This window comes from Salvelinus namaycush, chromosome 5, assembly GCF_016432855.1.
Source record: "Salvelinus namaycush isolate Seneca chromosome 5, SaNama_1.0, whole genome shotgun sequence".
Lineage (NCBI taxonomy): Eukaryota > Metazoa > Chordata > Actinopteri > Salmoniformes > Salmonidae > Salvelinus > Salvelinus namaycush.
The window spans coordinates 54337569-54356810 of record NC_052311.1 but is presented as its reverse complement, the minus strand read 5'-3'; the positions used below and the strand labels follow the sequence as shown (position 1 = coordinate 54356810).

At 44.7% G+C, this 19242-nt stretch overlaps 1 protein-coding gene across 1 annotated transcript; it reads right to left on the bottom strand.

Moving 5' to 3' along the window:
• Positions 1-5929: 5929 nt before the first annotated feature.
• Positions 5930-17668, bottom strand: g6fl (g6f-like). The gene is made up of 13 exons (XM_038994508.1): positions 17517-17668; positions 16189-16521; positions 15694-15957; positions 15407-15442; positions 14822-14994; positions 14417-14579; positions 13581-13642; positions 13089-13281; positions 7855-8013; positions 7477-7550; positions 7095-7121; positions 6447-6493; positions 5930-6155 (listed from the first exon to the last, which is right to left on the bottom strand). Exons 1-13 carry the CDS (start codon positions 17593-17595, stop codon positions 6095-6097), a joined length of 1671 nt encoding a protein of 556 aa, XP_038850436.1. The 5' UTR covers positions 17596-17668; the 3' UTR covers positions 5930-6094.
• Positions 17669-19242: the final 1574 nt, after the last annotated feature.

The following is a 19242-nucleotide window of genomic DNA, read 5'->3' as shown; positions in this document are numbered from 1 at the left end:
CATACAAAGTCCAAGCGTTTTCTTCTTTGGTATAATAGCCTTCGCAACCATTATATGTGCATTCCGCCACCTACTGTACAGGTGGATAATAAATATCCCAAAAAGGAAATAATGCGGGGTACAAATAAATCCATACAAACTTTCAAAAACACATTTTGAATTAAACTAAATCAGCCTGCTTTTCTGTTCTAATCAGTTACGTACACAGGCTCAGAAAGATCCTGTGAGGGTGGCATATTTTCTGGCGAGAGTAGTCCTTGCAGGGCTTCTGCCATGAAGTCTTCTCAGCTGTACAGATCTAATGATTTCCAGCTTCTTGGACACTTGTGCAGTACAATTAATAATGTGGCTATAAATGCTACACAATCCACCTTCTTCACAGTAAGTGTATCCAGATCACTTTGATGTTTAACATTTGCGGTGCATCCACCGCCATATCTTCTTCAGAACTGTGGGCTGTTGCCCCTTCAACTCTCTTCACCGCCTCCATATAAGATATTTGCTGTACATCACTGATCCTTGACACCTCAACATTTTTCACCCTCACAGGGCACTTTGGGAATTCTTAAATATGACCTCCACCACAGTTGCAACATTTTACATTCACAGACCCTTCTATAGCATATTCCTTCCGTCTGCTAACACTTGACACGTGGCCAAACTACAACTTTCTAAATGTCTTGCATTGCATCGGGTTTTGCACGAACGCTCTTATGGGGTATCTTATATATTCCAGTTTTACATAGGGAGGTAGAAACTCTTCATCAAACATCAATAATACAGATTTGCTCCTTTTTCCCAATTCTCCATACGTGTCAAGCGACATGCATTAACTACTCCTGGATTTTTTTTGCCGAAGATATTGATTATCACTGTCCAATGGGACGCAAGAGATAACACCTTTTACCGGTGCCCTGCTCCAAAAATCAAAGCTGTCCACTTCATGCATCGATAATTTCGCAAGCAACAATGCACGCTCCTTTTGCTCTTTAGATACACACGATATCAAATAAAATGTATTTATAAAGTATTTTTTACATCAGCAGATGTCACAACGTGCTTAACACCATACCACTCCTGGTTACTTTGACTGCATCCACTTTTCCCAACGCAATCCTCGTGACTTCAAAAGGGTTTCCCAAGTGAACATACTTATCTAAAAAACGTACTCCAACAAGCAACGACTAATTTTCCACAATAATTTTAGCCGTTTATGTACTATTCGTGGGCTTCACTGTTGTCCACTCATCTTTCTCACTAGCTGTACTCGACGCGCTTTCATCTTCAAACAACACTTCCAATTCCGCCATCTCAACCCTTTCTCGGAAGAACTTGTCACTTTCCATGCATGAGTTTTAGGATAAATAATTATTAATTTTACTGTCGTAATAAATGCTGCAATAACACAATTGTGACAATGACATTGGGTTTGATAACAGACAATAAAGATTCCTTTGACCCGTTTATTTGGTGATGTTTATTGAAACAGACAGACCAAAAGTCCATGGTAAAGGTTTACATTTCCCCCAGCCCAGATCTATCCTTATGGCCAGTGATCAATATCACCATAAACTTCATACCTCTTGACTTATTCTACATTTTTCCGTTACAGTCTGAATTCCAAAATTTTCTCACCCATCTAACACAACCCATAATGAAAGAAGTGAAAACATGTTTTCCTCTAGGATTTTGCCTGTGCTTAGCTCTATTCCATTTTATATATACAGTACCAGTCAAAAGTTTGGACACACCTACTCATTTCAGAGTTTTTATTTATTTGTACTATTTTCGACATTGTAGAATAATAGCGAATACATCAAAACTATGAGATAACACATATGGAATCATGTAGAAACCAAAAAAGTATTAAACAAATCAAAATATATTTTGTATATGAGATTCTTCAAAAGTAGCCACCCGTTGCTTTGATGACAGCTTTGCACACTCTTGGAAAACAGAGGGTTAAATAATGAACATGTAATTGGGGACTTGAAACCAGGTGTGTAAAACAAAGACAAAACAAATGGAAAATGAAAAGTGGATCGGCGATGGCCGGTGGTGGCTGGTCCACTCCAGGAGTCTGAGGTGCGGGAGGTTCCTCCGCCCCCTCTGGACATCGAGGACGCCCCGGCGTATGCTGTTCGAGCCATACAGTCCAGATGAGAAAATGGTGTTTAGCTCCCTCAAGCCAACGTCTCCATGCCTTCAGGGCCTTGACAGGGCCTTGACAACAGCCAACAGCTCCCGGTCCCCCACATCATAGTTTCGCTCCGCCAGGCTGAGCTTCTTCGAAAAGAAAGCACAGGGGCGGAGCTTTGGTGGCGTACCCGAGTGCTGACAGTGCACGGCTCCTATCCCAGCCTCGGACACGTCCACCTCCACTATGAACGCCAAAGGGGGATCCGGATGAGCCAGCACGAGAGCCGAGGTAAACAGAGCCTTCAGGTGACCAAAAGCCCTGTCCGCCTCAGCCGACCACTGCAGTCGCACCGGTCCCCCCTTCAGCAGTGAGGTAATGGGAGCCGCTACCTGACCAAAGCCCTGGATAAACCTCCGGTAGTAGTTGGCAAACCCTAGAAACCGCTGCACTTCCTTTACTGTGGTGGGAGTCGGCCAATTACGCACGGCTGAAATGCGGTCACTCTCCATCTCTACCCCTGAAGTGGAAATGCGGTACCCCAGGAAAGAGACGGACTATTGGAAGAACAGACATTTCTCAGCCTTGACGTACAGGTCATGCTCCAACAGTCGACCAAGCACCCTGCGCACCAGGGACACATGCTCGGCGCGTGTAGCGGAGTATATCAGAATGTCGTCGATATACACCACTACACCCTGCCCGTGCAGGTCCTGGAAAATCTTGTCTACAAATGCCTGGAAGACTGACGGAGCATTCATCAACCCGTACGGCATGACGAGGTACTCATAGTGCCCTGAGGTGGTACTAAATGCCATCTTCCACTCGTCCCCCTCCCGGATACGCACCAGGTTGTAAGCGCTTCTGAGATCCAATTTTGTGAAGAAGCGCGCCATTGACTCTATTGTACTGGCTATGAGAGGCAGCGGGTAGTTGTACCTCACAGGGATTTGGTTGATACCTCGATGGGCAATGCACGGGCGCAGACCTCCATCCTTCTTCTTCACAAAAAAGATAGTCGAGGAGGCAGGTGAAGTGGAGGGCCGAATGTACCCCTGCTCCAGGGATTCGGAGACATATGTTTCCATAGCCGCCGTCTCCTCCTGTGACAGGGGATACACGTGACTCCTGGGAAGTGCTGCGTCTACCAGGAGATCTATCGCACAATCCCCCCGTCGATGAGGTGGTAATTGAGTCGCTTCTTTTCTTGGCTCTCGCTTCTTACAGAAAGCGAGAGCCAAATCAGCATATTCAGAGGGGATGCGCACGGTGGAGACCTGGTCTGGACTTTCCACCGTAGTAGCACTGACGGAAACCCCTAAACACCTCCCCGAGCACTTTCGAGCCCTCTGTTGCCACAAAATAGCAGGATCATAGCGGGATCATGACAGGCCAACCAGGGTAAGCCCAGCACCCCGGGAATAAAAGTAACTTTACTCAAAATACCAAAATACATGTATTATACCAAGCCCACACAAAAGGACCGAAATACAATAAACAAACACGCACAAAACCAATGGGGAAAACAGAGGGTTAAATAATGAACATGTAATTGGGGACTTGAAGTCGTGACAACTCCAATACCTTGACTTTGTTGTCCTTGAGCCATTTTGCCACAACTTTGGAAGTATGCTTGGGGTCATTGTCCATTTGGAAGACCCCTTTGCGACCAAGCTTTAACTTCCTGACTGATGTCTTGAGATGTTGCTTCAATATATACACAGAATTTTTCTACCTCATGATGCCATCTATTTTGTGAAGTGCACCAGTCCCTCCTGCAGCAAAGCACCCCCACAACATGATGCTGCCACCCCCGTGCTTCACGGTTGGGATGGTGTTCTTCAGCTTGCAATCCTCCCCCTTTTTCCTTCAAACATAATGATGGTCATTATGGCCAAACAGTTTTATTTTTGTTTCATCAGACCAGAGGACATTTCTTCAAAAAAGTACGATCTTTGTCCCCATGTGCAGTTGCAAACCGTAGTCTGGCTTTTTTATGGCGGTTTTGGAGCAGTGGCTTCTTCCTTGCTGAGCGGCCTTTCAGGTTATGTCAATATAGGACTTGTTTTACTGTGGATATAGATACTTTTATACCGGTTTCCTCCAGCATCTTCACAAGGTCCTTTGCTGTTGTTCTGTGATTGATTTGCACTTTTCGCACAAAAGTACGTTAATCTCCAGGAGACAGAACGCGTCTCCTTCCTGAGCGGTATGACGGCTGCGTGGTCCCATGGTGTTTATACTTGCGCGCTATTGTTTGTACAGATGAACGTTGTACCTTCAGGCATTTAAAAATGGCTCCCAAGGATGAACCAGACTTGTGGAGGTCTACAATTTTTTTCTGAGGTCTTGGCTGATTTCTTTTGATTTTCCCATGATGTCAAGCAAAGAGGCACTGAGTTTGAAGGTAGGCCTTGAAATACATCCACAGGTACACCTTCAGTTTGTTAAGAAATTTGTGGAGTGGTTGAAATGTATGTAAACTTCCGACTTATATATATTATACTTTTTTGTACTTTTTACCCATTTTCTCCACAATTTTGTGATATCCAATTGGTAGTTACAGTCTTGTCCCATTGCTGCAACTCCCGTACAGACTTGGGAGAGGCGAAGGTCGAGAGCCATGCGTCATCAGAAACACGACCCTGCCAAGCCGTACTCCTACTTGACATACTGTTCACTTAACCCGAAAGCCAGCCGCACCAATGTGTTGGAGGAAACACCGTCCAACTGGAGACAGTGCATGCACCCGGCACGCCACAGGAGTCGCTAGGGCACGATGGGACAAGGACATCCCGGCCGGCCAAACCCTCCCATAACCCGGACGACGCTGGGCTAATTGTGCGCCGCCTCATGGGTCGCGCGGTCACAGCCGGCTGCGATACAGCCTGGGACCCAACCCGGATCTGTAGTGACACCTCTAGCACTGCGATGTAGTGCCTTAGACCGCTGCGCCACTCGGGAGGCTATTAGATCTTTTTTTTTTTTTTTTTTAACTCCCTAGTCCTTGCCGATGACAAGCATACTCACCATGAAGAGTGGTACACAGTGATGTGTTGTGTTTCCCCCAAACATAGCGCTTTGTATTCAGGACTTAAAGCTCATTTCTATTGCCACATTTTTTCCAGTTTTATTTTAGTGCCTTATTGCAAACAGGATGCATGTTTTGGAATATTTTTATTCTGTACAGGCTTCCTTCTTTTCACTCTGTCATTTAGGTTAGTATTGTGGAGTAACTTCAATGGTGTTGATCCGTCCTCAGTTTTCTCCTATCACGGCCATTAAACTATTTAACTGTTTTGAAGTCACCATTAGACTCATAGTGAAATCCCTGAGCGGTTTCCTTCCTCTCCGGCAACTGAGTTAGGAAGGACGCCTGTATCTTTGAGCTGACTGGGTGTATTGATACACCATCCAAAGTGTAATTAATAACTTCACCATCCTCAAATGGATATGCAATGCCTGCTCTTTTTTGCGAGGCAAAGGCGCTCTTCTTTGCGAGGCATAGGAAAACATCCCTGGTCTTTGTGGTTGAATCTGTGTTTGAAATTCATTGCTCGACTGAGGGACCTTACAGATATAGTAGTTGTATGTGTGGGGTACAGAGATGAGTTAGTAATTCAAAAATCATGTTAAACACGATTATTGCACACAGAGTGAGTCCATGCAATTTATGATGTGACTTGTTAAGCAAATTTTTACTCCTGAACTTATTTAGGCTTGCCATAAGAAAGAGGTTGAATACTTATTGACTTAAGACATTTCAGCTTTACATTTTTTATTAATTTGTAAAAATGTCAAAAAACATAATTCCACTTTGACATTATCGGGTATTGTGTGTTGGCTAGTGACATAAAATCTCAACATAATCCATTTAGGCTGTAAAACAACAAAATGTGAAAAAAGTCAAGGCACTGTAAATGTCCATATACTGAACAGAGGTGAGATAATATTGCTTCAAGCTTTTGCTGATAACTCCTGAGATGTGGAGGTCTCCAGAAGGCTGCATGATTTGTATCTGAAAGGAGAACACACTCTTAAACCACACAGACACATACAGGTACACACACACAAACGTATACACCCATGCATGACGTGCTACATGTCGCACCCAAAACCACACACACACACTTCACTGTCAGTGCATAATGTGACATTATGTTACCGACGTGCAGCGACAGGTTGACAGTGTCATAGTGATGTTCAGAGTTGATGGGGGTGAAAGGACCTGTGAAGGGCAGATGGGAAATTGTGACAGAAACGCACACACACACACACCACGCATGACCCAGGGCTATTTAATTCTTACCGATCCAATTCCTCATAGACATCATCCTCCACTCTGGGCTTCAGGTCCTGAGAAGAAGAGGAGAAGAAGAGGAGAGAGAGAGAGAGAGAAGTGGAGGGAGGGAGGGAGGGAGGGAGGGAGGGAGGGAGGGAGGGAGGGAGGGAGGGAGGGAGGGAGGGAGGGAGGGCATAGTACAGCAAGAGATAGAAGGGGAGGAGAAGAAGAGAAAGACAGAGGCATTGTAGAATGAGAGAGGAGAGAGAGGGGGTGAAGGGTTGGAAGGTAGAGAGAGACAAGAGGGAGGGAGAGGAGAGCACATTTAAAGGCATCCTCCTGGGTGTGATGCGATTGATTTGTTAATATCACTTATGTAAGGCTGACAGTTAAGAACTGACAGGTTTTTCTAAACCACAGGACTGATGGGAGGGGGGGGTCATATCTGCTGACAGAAGAGGGAGAAACACACACACACACACACACACACACACACACACACACACACACACACACACACACACACACACACACACACACACACACACACACACACACACACACTGAGGACAGACTAGCAAGGGAGGCCACTACAAGCTAACCTCCCCACACACACACAGACTCAGGGGAACGCTTCTGTGTCTGTGATGCTGAGAACAGAACACAATAACTCACCATGTACACTGAACCCTGGGGAGAAGTCTATAGGGAGAGAGGAGAGAAAACAGTGTTCAATAACCGCACAGACAGACAGACAGAGAGAGAGAGAGACAGAGAGAGACAGAGAGAGACAGAGAGAGAGAGAGAGAGAGAGAGAAAGGAATAGAGAGAGGGGTAGAGAAACATAGAGAAAGGCAGAGGCAGGGAGTTAGATGAGGGGTAAAGAAGAAGAAGCGTGAAAACAAAGGAAAACGAAGATAGAAGAAGAGAGACAGAAACAGAGGGCCAGAGACAGGAAATTAAATGGTGGGGAGACAGAAGGAGGAGAGAGAGAGAGGGAGAAGAGAACAGAGATTCATCAGAGTATTGAGATACAGAGAAGGCATGAATCCATCACCTGTCTGACATCCTCAGGACTCTCATAGATATTTTCCACTTCCCCGGAGTAGTGGGAGAGAGACTGTTCAATACCTGTGGAGAAACAGACACGCACGCACACACACACACACACACACACACACACACACACACACACACACACACACACACACACACACACACACACACACACACACACACACACACACACACACACACACACACACACACACACACACACACACACACACACACAGTGAGAGGCAGACTTCCAGATTCATTGCATCGACCTCATAATATGTCATGCCCCAGATCACTCACTGGAGTTGATAAGTCCAGAGATGGAGAGAACACAAGAAGGTAGGGATGTCGAAAAAGAAAACGCCGGAAGACTCACCGCGGCGAGAAATGTCTTTCTGTCTCCATAGCAACACACCAGCAACTGCGGCAACCAGGGGCACCAGGAGTAATAAAGCAGAGAGGAGGGAGGGAAGGATCGAGGCACTGTTGCTCTCTGGGTGAGGAGGAGAGATCGAAGTAGTGCTCTCTGTGTTGTCTGAGAGAAGAGGAGAGAAAGAGAATAAGTTAATGAGGGTTGTATGAATTGAACACTTGTACATTAATGATTAGTGAACAGTATGGTCTCATTCCCAGCAGGGGGCAGGCCTGATCCCTGGTTTAGCTCCAGAGAGGTCCTATCGAAATAGCGAGAGACAAGATGGGAGGATGAGTCAATGTGAGTATGTTAAAATTCCTCCAAGATCACTGAAGCTAATTGCTATATGTCTAACTCCTTATCATGGCAAGACACTCAGTTTAAATCCTGTGTCACACTGCATACAGTACTCTGGATGAAACAGAACGATGAAAGAGACGGTTGGGAGGGGAGACACGGAATTATTACATGACATAACCATGTGATTAGCTCATGGTATTCAAATTAGCCATTTGTAGACTGACAAAGCGCCACACGCGATATGATTACAGTAGTCTGGTGTGTTTGCATGGTGAGGTGAGGTGACATCATTCATGCAAACAGCCACAGGGAGACATGGGAGCTGTTTGGGAGGTGTCAGTTACCACAGTGACAACTACCTGCTCACAAGCATCCAGAATATAAGAGAGACTTTGATGTCACCAGTGTATATCTTCATTTATATATATATATCTCTTAATTTGTATACCAGCGATGTGACCATTACTAACATGTTACTGTTACTTATATATTGCAAATTTATGATGATTCTATTGTGAGGTTGCAAGTCTTTCTGGATAAAAAAACTAAATTCGATAGCACGCATGTTTCATTTGTACTACATCATCAAGTTACAAATTCCAAAAAACGTCCATAAGTTTGTTTCGTAGAAGTTTCCTCTACAGGCCTTCACCTTGCCTTGCTGTCATGACTTATACATGGTGCTCCAAATGAATCAATCATGAATTGCTGTGTGAGGTGTAATTGATTGGTGGGGGTGGTGTTGGTGTGTGTGTTTGTGTGTGTTGGGGTCCCTAATGGAATAGTGTGGTGGCAGGGAGTTGACCCCCAGGCCAGGTTGACCTGCTCTGTTCTCAATGCCAGCTTCTTTAACACTGCATGAATTATGGTAATTGGGTGCAGCGAGGTGAGGCGTAAATTCCATCACTCCTCAATGGCCTGGGTGCACCTTGCCTCCCTTCCTTCCTCTCTGCTCTCCTCTAATTTCCTTTCCCTACACACTTCCCCACATGACAGACTACTACAGTTTACTATAAAATACTATTGTCCTTACTATAGAATGCTGTAGTAAAATGTAATACACTGAAGAATACTATACTCCACACTGTAGTATCCCTCGATCATGTACTTCTTACATTATAATATTTGTCACGATCGTCTTCTTGAGAGAGATTGGACCAAGGCGCAGCGTGTGCAAAATACATCTCTTTATTGTGGAAGAGAGAAAAACACGAAAACGAACACTATACACAAACTAACAAACGACCGTGAAGCTAAATAACGTAAGTGCATAGACACGCAACAAACGTTCAACATAGACAATTACCCACAAATACCTAAAGCCTATGGCTGCCCTAAATATGGCTCCCAATCAGAGACAACCATAAACAGCTGTCTCTGATTGAGAACAAAATCAGGCAACCATAGACTTTCCTAAACACCTACACTGAACACTACCCCATACATACAAAAAAAAACTTAAACAAACACACACCCTAAACTAGACAAAACACACAAAGACAACCCACCCCAACTCACGCCCTGACCAACTAAATAAATAAAAGAAAAAGGAACAATAGGTCAGGAACGTGACAATATTGTAGTATACTGTAGAATACTATACTACACGCTGTAGTGCTTACTATAGAATTTTGTGGTATACTATAGAATATTATACGACACACTGTAGTATCCACTCAATCATGTAGTGCTTAGTATAACATTCTGAAGTAAACTGTAGTATACTGTCAAATAATATACTACACACTGTAGTATCACTCGATCATGTGTAGTACTTACTATATAATACCGTGTAGAATCCTACAATTTTATCCACAAAAACACTACCGTTTTTTTTACTATGGTAATACTACAGTATTCGAAACCTACATGCCAAGTATAGACTATATATTGTGTTCCCTAAAGGTTATAGAAAAGAGCAGAAGCGTTGAATTATCCATTCATATTACAATCAAAGATAATAAACAAAAACACTTAGTAAATACTACAGTAATGTCTGCAAAAATACTACAGTAATTACTTTAGTATATACTATAGTTTTTGAAATATAGTAATACTACAGTATTTATACTATAGTAAACTGTAAATACTACAGTCATGTCTTAAAAAACCCTACAGTGAATACTACAATAAAGGCTGCAAAAACACTACAGTGAATACTACAGTATATAAATATAGTAATACAACAGTATTTATACCATAGTATACTATATAATTTTTTAATGTGGGTCTATCATCCATCTTTCCCTCTTTGCTCCCCTCTGTTCCTCTATTCTTTCTTCCCATCTCGCTCTCTCCCTTCCCTACCTCCCTCCTCCTCTCTTCTCTCCCACATCCCAATAAGAGAGTAAATGGGACAACAAACCACAATACAACGTTCAATCAGCCCTCACAAACAAGAGCTCATTCTAAATGGATATGCAACAGTTCCCTTTGCATATCCATTACTCTTGTTAAAGCATTGCTTTGTTGTGTGTCATCATCATGGCTCCTCTGTATCAGTGATGTATGGGGGTATTGATCGTGAGCTCATCTCCATAAGGAGATTCATTCAACTATCAGATCATTCTGTGGCTGTGTGTGCTTCCTCAGATACAATGAATGTGAATACATTCCAGAGAGCTGTCCTGGTGTCCTCCCTCACCATTTACACTTATCATCTGAAGAAGTGTGGGGGTGTGAAGCGAGGTAGAGAGAGAAAGACACAGACAGACAGACAAATACTATTTGAACCCAGGCGGGTCTGGTGGTGATGACAGTGACCCATTACCTCCGTTGGGACAGAAGCCATATTTCTTATCCTTGTCAAAGTTGTATGTGGTGGAGCACCAGAGAGAGAGAGAGAGAGAGAGAGAGAGAGAGAGAGAGAGAGAGAGAGAGAGAGAGAGACGGAGAGAGAGAGAGAGAGAGAGAGACGGAGAGAGAGAGAGAGAGAGAGAGAGAGAGAGAGAGAGAGAGAGAGAGAGAGAGAGAGAGAGAGAGAGAGAGAGAGAGAGAGAGAGAGAGAGAGAGAGAGAGAGAGAGAGAGAGAGAGAGAGAGAGAGAGAGAAATGGTTTGAAAAATACCGATCAGTGTGTTGGGGGTTGTATTCTCTCTTTGAGATCTGTTGTAAACCAAAACACTCTAAGTCAGACAGAGGCCTTATTCCCTATATAGTGCACAAATTTAGACTAGGAACAGTAGTGTGCCATTTAGGACACAGACGTATAGTGTAGCAGACAGAAATACATGGTTAGTGGCCATGGTTCTAGTCTATTTCTGCTCTAGCTAACTTCTCCTCATCTTGCCAAGGCAACAGTGTAGCACTGCTGAATGCAGAAACAGTCTGTCACTCAGCCAGGCAGGCACACGAGCAGGCAGGCAGGCAGGCAAGGTCAGTGCTCTGTGAAGCATTTTATAGTGGTTGTAGAGCAACTTCAGGTCAACCTGTCTGGCTGTGATAAGCAACCTAACAATGGGTTAAGGATGTAGAATAGGATAGAATGGAGTAGAATAGAATAGGTGAAGCAGACAATTAGACTCCCATTCAAAGCAATGCTCTGTGGTGTGTGGCTGGATCAGACATGGGACCATATTGGGTGTCATGTGGACGTTTTCTTCAGTCAATACTTGGCACATCCTCACGCAGAATTCAGTGTCTTTCTTTGTCTTCTATATGTGTACAATTCTTGATATTCTCACTACCATATCGTGGAACATTTAAAGTTTATGTGGAATTTAGAATTGGAATTTAGAATTCATCCTGCCTATTCAATTTCTGGGCTGATTGGTTAGCTCACAACAGGGCTCTGGAGATAACGAGATGAGGATGGAGTGGGCACATATCCAGCACTGAAGGACTTGAGCGAAGGGAGAGAGGGATAAACACAGGCAGGTGTGTTTACATAGCTAACGGATTAGCAGCTGAGCTAGCCTGCTGTTCACTTCTCTCTATTGGGAAGGGATGTCTTGTGTGTTTAGGATTTAGAGCAGTGGTTCCCAACCAGGGGTACTAGGACCCCTGGGGGTACTTGGTCTATCAACAGGGGGTACTTGAGAAGACTTTTAAGACCATAGGCTTACTGGTAAAATGCACATGAGGGGGTACTTCAGGGGTACTCCGGGCAGAGCAGAATTCAGTTGGTGGTACAGTAACCGAAAAAGGTTGGGAACCACTGATCTAGAGCAGTGTTTCCCACCTCCGGTCCTCTAGTACCCCCAACAGTACACATTTTTATTTGTAGCCCCAGACAAGCACACCTGATTCAACCTGGCAACTAATCATAAGGCCCTCAAAGAGTTGAATCAGGTATGTTTGTCCGTGTGTTGGGGGCCACTGATAGAGGAGGTTCATGTTCAGTAAACATGAACTTGGATGAGTGCCTATTTGGTCATAATGATTACAGTGGTGTTGGCTATAATGGTGTTAAAGAGCAGAGTATATTTAAAGCTCTCAAATGGCAACACACAAACAGATGAGTTACATAACTTCCTGGTTTTACAACTTCTCTGTTTGAATGGTTCCATCTGAGTGGTTTAAATATACTTCCCCCTTCTGTTAATAACTGATGAGAATCACTGATGGGAACTGACCAGGGGCGGACTGGGACCAGAAATCGGTCCTGACATTTCTAACACATCGGCCCGGACCGCCCCTGGAACTGACTGGGTAGGTGTGAGGAAGAAAGGATAAGATGATAGCAAGAAGGAAAGGAAGCATTGTAAAGGGACCTATTTGGACAAACATGTAGGCCTATATATCTACTGTTGGTCCTGCTAGGTACAGTTAGTTGACACTGACCTGAGAAAAGTTGAGCATTTTTAGCATTACTGATTATGGTTAGCATTAGGAGAGGGTAAGCTGATCTTAGATCTATATCTAAAGACCCAAGTTGGACCGTTTGGTTCTCTCCACCTTTCGGGGGCAGTTTGACGGTGTAAACAGCCTTGACCGCCTGTCCGTTCCGCAGTAGCATGGTGCAGGTGTAGTTCCCAGCCGTGTCCTGGGTGGGGGACAGGGGGACCACGGTGCTGAGGTGACCCGGGCCAGAGGAGCTCCACTTCAGCGTGCGACTCTGGTTCTGGTGGCTCCACACCACCCGCTTCACCTGGTGGATGGAGGATGATGGATTGGGTTTATACAGCGTGTTCTTTATCCACCAGGGCCGTGTTCATTAGGGGACTACGCAATAGAAAACTTACAACAGAAAAAATTAAATGTGTGTTTCTAATTGGAAAAGTCCAGGTTGTCCTTCCCTGTTTCAGTCAGTTTTCCGTTTTGTGCCTAATGAACTCAGCCCAGGTGCTCAAGGAGCCATTTTGTGCCTGAAAGCTCACCACACATCAGCTAACTATGACAGTGAAGAGATGAGGGATGAATGTTGCCAGTCAGGGGATGGTTACCTACCTGGGAGCGCTCTGTATACTGACATGTCAGGACCAGGGCTGATGGAGAATGTCTGGCTTTCACTGGGATGGAGGGATAGTGAGAAAGGGGGAAGGAGAGGGGAGAGAGTGGAAGGCAAGGGAGTAAGAAAGAGAAAGACAATGTGAGGTAGGGATAAGGAGAGAGTGAAGGAAGTACCAATAAGGGGTAGTCAGGGGACAAAAAGAGAAGGGGGGCAAGGAGAGATAGAAGGTGTTGGGGGGGGGGGGGGGGGATGAGCGAATGCGAATCAGAGATGGGCCAAAATAATATATATTCATTACACAGAATTGCTTCTAATGTGTCGCCTGATGGTGACTGATGCCCCATGTCTCATCGAACCCCAATGAGGATCAATCTGGGTTTAATCAAGCCCTACAGACACACACGCGTCTCTGTCCGTGATTACAGTGTTTAATGTGTGCCTCCCACAGCCCTGGTGGGAGAGCGGCTGGTATAATCATACACAATTACACCCATAATGAGGCAGGTTAAAAATATATGGGTCCGTGGGGCTGTATGTGTGTGTGTGTAATTGTGTGTGACAGATGTGTGGAGCATGGTGATAGTGACAGATCGCTTGGTCATGTCTGAGCAGCTGTAATGGGTGCCAGAGGGACAGTGATTATTAAAGCCTTCCAAGACCGCAAAAATGGACAGACGGGTGTGTGAGTATGTGTGTGTGTTTCTGCGTGTGTGGGAGTTGGACAGTATTTTTAGTCTTTGTTTTTATTCATACCGATATCTCTATATCAGACATAAATACATAACTCTTCTCTCTTCACTCCTCCCTCTCTCCTCCCTCTTCCCCTCTGTACCTTGGAGGATGCTAAGCAGGGTCCTCTGGCTGAACACGTTGTCATTGAGGAAGACCTCACACATGTAGAGGCCTCCGTCATTCAGCCCCGGGCTCAGCAGGAAGGAGAAGAAACCCTCTTTTGGGGTAGACAATGGCCCATCCAGGCTCAGCTGGGCATGAGTCTAGATCAATCAAATTCATTCAATCACATTCAATCAATCACATTCATTTATAAAGGCTCTTTTTACATCAGCAGTTGTCATAAAGGTACTTTTACAGTAACCCGGCCTGGACCCTGTGGAGCAGGCAGAAACAGAAGCACAGTAGCTAGGAAAACCCCATTGAAGGAAGAAACCTGTAGAGGAACTCAGTTCATACGCACGCAAGCATGAACACATACACACACATCCTCTTCTGGGTGTACCTTGCTTTGCTCTGTGCGGTCCCTCCAGCGGTCGTACCCGTAGACCAGGGTTGTGGTGTTGATGTTTCTGCTGTCTGGTGGCTTCCAATAGAGCAGGACATAGTCACCCCGCTTCGGAGGGCAGGCGAGGGTGAGAGGGGTCTGGGTGAGACTGGCCATAAAGATCTGAGTACCTAGGGAGGGGGAGAGGAGAGGGAGGGGAGGGAGAGAGAGAACGGGGGGAATGGGGGAGAGGAAGAGAATGAGAGGTATGTAAGTGAGAGAGAGAACATGAGAGATAAGAAGAGAGCGAGAGAGTGGTGGGGGAACAGTGAGAGAAATATGTAGGGAAGATGGTGGGGTTGAGAGATATAGAGAGGAGGATGAGTGACAGAAGTGGCAGTGGAGAGAGGAACAGAACAGACAGAGGAAAAGAAAGAGAGATAGAGAGAGGTGCACAGCAGCAACAGGGATTATGTCGTTATGTTTCTGAGAGATAGCTGGTCCCTCAGTAAGGTCAGTTTGTATTGTGCTGCTTGATCCAAAGGTTGCTGACTCTGTGTTTTAGCTAGACTAGAGTCTACTGTACACAGTGACGTCACTCACTATGGCTTATATTGGTGAACGAGGCCACATTCATACCTAGAAAGAGAGAGAGAGAGAGGGTGAGAGGGAGAGGGAGAGGGAGAGAGAGGAAGAACGACAGAGAGGGAACAAGGGAGTGAGAGAGATAAAGGGACAGAAATAAAACATTTGGGTTAGTGTGGGAGCAGTGAATATAGTGGGAGCACATATAAACACTAGTCAATTATATAACAATGCCAATACAATGCCGATCCAATTATGGCACTACACCCTTTCCTCCCTCTCTCCACCCCCCCGTCATATCTCACCATCCACGCGGAGGTCCACAGTGAAGGGGAACATAGGGGTGCTGCTGTTACCCCTTGGGTACACCTGGCAGATGTATACCCCCCGGTCAGTGGGGCGTATCTGGGGCAGCTTGGCAACCCCCCCCCCTGACCTCCTTGCCAATCGTAGGGGCGTCCCGCCAGGGGACAGCCAGGTTACCTCAGAAACGGCGGAGGCGGGGGACACTTCTGCCATCAGACGCAGTGTGCTGTACTGAGGGAGAGTGGCTGAAGGAAAGATAGAGACTGGGACCGATGTAGGGGGTAGGAAATAGGAGAAACGATAGAAGAGATAAAAAACATGTGGGATATTGCTACTACAGTCTGACCTGATTGTGTCAAATAAAGTGGGCATGGGGAATTATTTATACATAATATTTGTATCAATACCATCACAACTGTATATTACATGTATATGGACATACGGTAACGGTAGCCTGTAACGGTAGTTTTGTGTGTAGGACCACAGTTCTATACCTGTGAGGACGGCTAATAGTATGATCTTCTCTCTCAGTTTCTTCTGTTGCTGTATAATCAGACAGGAGTAGCGACCCATGTCCTCCATTTTGGGGACGAACAGCAGAGAAAAGTCCCCAGTTTCCTGAAAGTTTGAGTCAACCAATCGCATGGAAGCCTTTGAGGCTGCGCCCGAGAACTGCTGCCTCTCATTGGCCGAGAGGACCAGTTTCCAGTGGTTTTCAGACTTCATCTTCCAATTAATGCTCACAGAACCCGTGAGAGGCCAATCAACACAGGGTAAGGTAACTTCCCTGCCAACCATTGTCACAACGACATCACTCCAGTCAGGGTCTGATGATGACAAAAAACACACAAAAAAACAAGTGAGTGAAATAGTGATAGGTCTAACCTTCCAATGGGCTTACAGGGGAACTTCTGCCATGGCTGCTCACACCTATCCAGCTCTATGTGCTCTGTAAAAACTAAAAGGTGCTAGTAGAAGGGGTTGCAGTTGGATCAGGCTCTGGCCTCACTACTGATAGAATCGACCTGAGGAGATAAGAGGTGACTAGTGCTGGAGCCACAATCAACACTCAGACTTAACCCAGAGACGCTCAGCTCTGCTTCTAGAGGACTCTCAAATGGCACCCTATTTCTTAGAGCCCTGGTCCAAAGTAGTGCACTATATAGGTAATAGAGAGCCAGTTGGAACGCAACCCAGGTTTTTATCCTTCCTTTTTAATCAGTAACTGATTTAGATCAGGAAGAGCCAGTGTGTTGTGGACTCTTTAAGCTCAATCAATGGCATTAATGGACCAATTAAACGCCAAGGAGAGTTGAGAGCCATCCAGACTGGACAGATTAGAGATGTGTATCCCTGGTTTGACCTTCAAACGACAGGAATATTTGTAAACCTCTACTGAAATACTACCTTATTCATAAAATATCAAATGTATTTATAGAGCCCTTCTTACATCAGCTGATATCTCAAAGTGCTGTACAGAAACCCAGCCTAAAAGCCCAAACAGCAAGCAATGCAGGTGTAGACGCACAGTGGATAGGAAAAACTCCCTAGAAAGGCCAGAACTTAGGAAGAAACCTAGAGAGGAACCAGGCTATGAGGCTATAAAAAAAGGCTATAAAATACTACTTTGATTATTTTGAATGTTATGTTTTCCATATACTTTCTTATAAAAGATCCACTGAACACCGACAGAAGAATCTCACATTCGTTTTCAGCTTCAAAACGAGTGAGTAACCCAGTCACAACAGTTGTATGGGAGAATACTTGCAAGTGAAGGCAATTTGTGCGATGTCATCTATCAATGGTTCAAATTTCACCATACCTTTAGTGGTCGTGTCAGATTGAGTGATGAGCACCACCGAAGAAGAAATAAGAACAAAGAGGAGACATCTAAACTCCATGGTCCAAGAGGAGGCAGCCGAGCAGGTGTAAAGTCAACTCACACACAGACCCAAACACACTCTCCACTAGCACCCACCACCACTACAAACAACAGCACCCTTCTCATCTCCAGTTTACTAGCAACATTTCTGTATTCTATAATTGTCATTAACAGGGAATGTGGTTGGCATCCTATACCCTATTTAATGCACTACTTTTGACCAGGGCCAATAGGACTGGTCAAAAGTAGTGCACTATATAGGGGATATGGTGCAATTTGGGGCCAACCTTGTGCCTTTGGTTTGAACAGGATACGACCCGTCCAAAACCTTGATAGTGTTCAGGAAGAGAGTGTCACTGTGTCCACTGACTGGTAGTCTGTTGGTGACTGATAAACACTTATAGGACTGGCACAGGGGAAAAAGGCGAGCACAGAAACACAAACACAAACACAAACAGGCAACACGCTCACACACACGCACACGCACACGCACACACACACACACACACACACACACACACACACACACACACACACACACACACACACACACATACATACACACACCAGGCTACATGATGATGTAAACTCATGCTGCAGCTCAGTCACTGTACTGTGTATGTTCTTGAACAGAGAGGGAAGAACTTCACTTGGGATAAAATCCATATGATGACCTCAAACCTGGGGTTGGCGAATGACAAAAGGAACAAACACGTACAGTATATGTCACAGTGAGAAAGGGAAAAATACCAATAAAGGGGGAGAGACCGAGAGGAAGAGATGGACAGAATGAAAGTGAGTGAGAAAGACAGAGAGAGGTAACGAGGAAGTTAGAGAGATAAAGAGTTTGGGTTATAGTGGGAGCAGTGGAACCCCTGGGCTAAATGTCTTTACATCCCATAAATGTGTTTAATTAAGCTAACGGTGCTATCAGCTCCTCTGAGCTCCATTACTCCATTACCAGATACACTCTTAATTACCACTGAGCTGACGGGGAGAGAGGGGAGAGAAGGAGAGAGAGAGGGGAGAGAGAGAGAGAGAGAAAGAGAGAGACATGGGAGAGAGGGAAGAGGGGAAGGGTGTGGGAGAAAGAGAAAGACGGGACAATGGAGAGAAAGAGGGGGGAGATAAATGAGGAAAAGAGAGAGATGTATGGCAGTGTGAGAAATTGGAAAATACAGGAAAAAAGAGAAAGTAGCAACAGAAAGAGAAGTAGTGACTGGGTGAGTGATAGAAACCAGAGATACTGATAGATAGATAGATAGATAGATAGATAGATAGATAGATAGATAGATAGATAGATAGATATCTGCTGTGCCATCACAGCAGCAAGATTTGTGACCTGTTGCCACAAGAAAAGGGCAACCAGTGAAGAACAAACACCATTGTAAATACAACCCATATTTATGCTTATTTATTTTCCCTTGTGTACTTTAACCATTTGTACATTGTTACAACACTGTATCTATATAATATGACATTTGTAATGTCTTTATTGTTTTGAAACTTCTGTATGTGTAATGTTTACTGTTAATTTTTATTGTTTATTTCACTTTTGTATATTATCTACCTCACTTGCTTTGGCAATGTTAACACATGTTTCCCATGCCAATAAAGCCCCTTGAATTGAATTGAATAGATAGATAGATAGATAGATAGATAGATA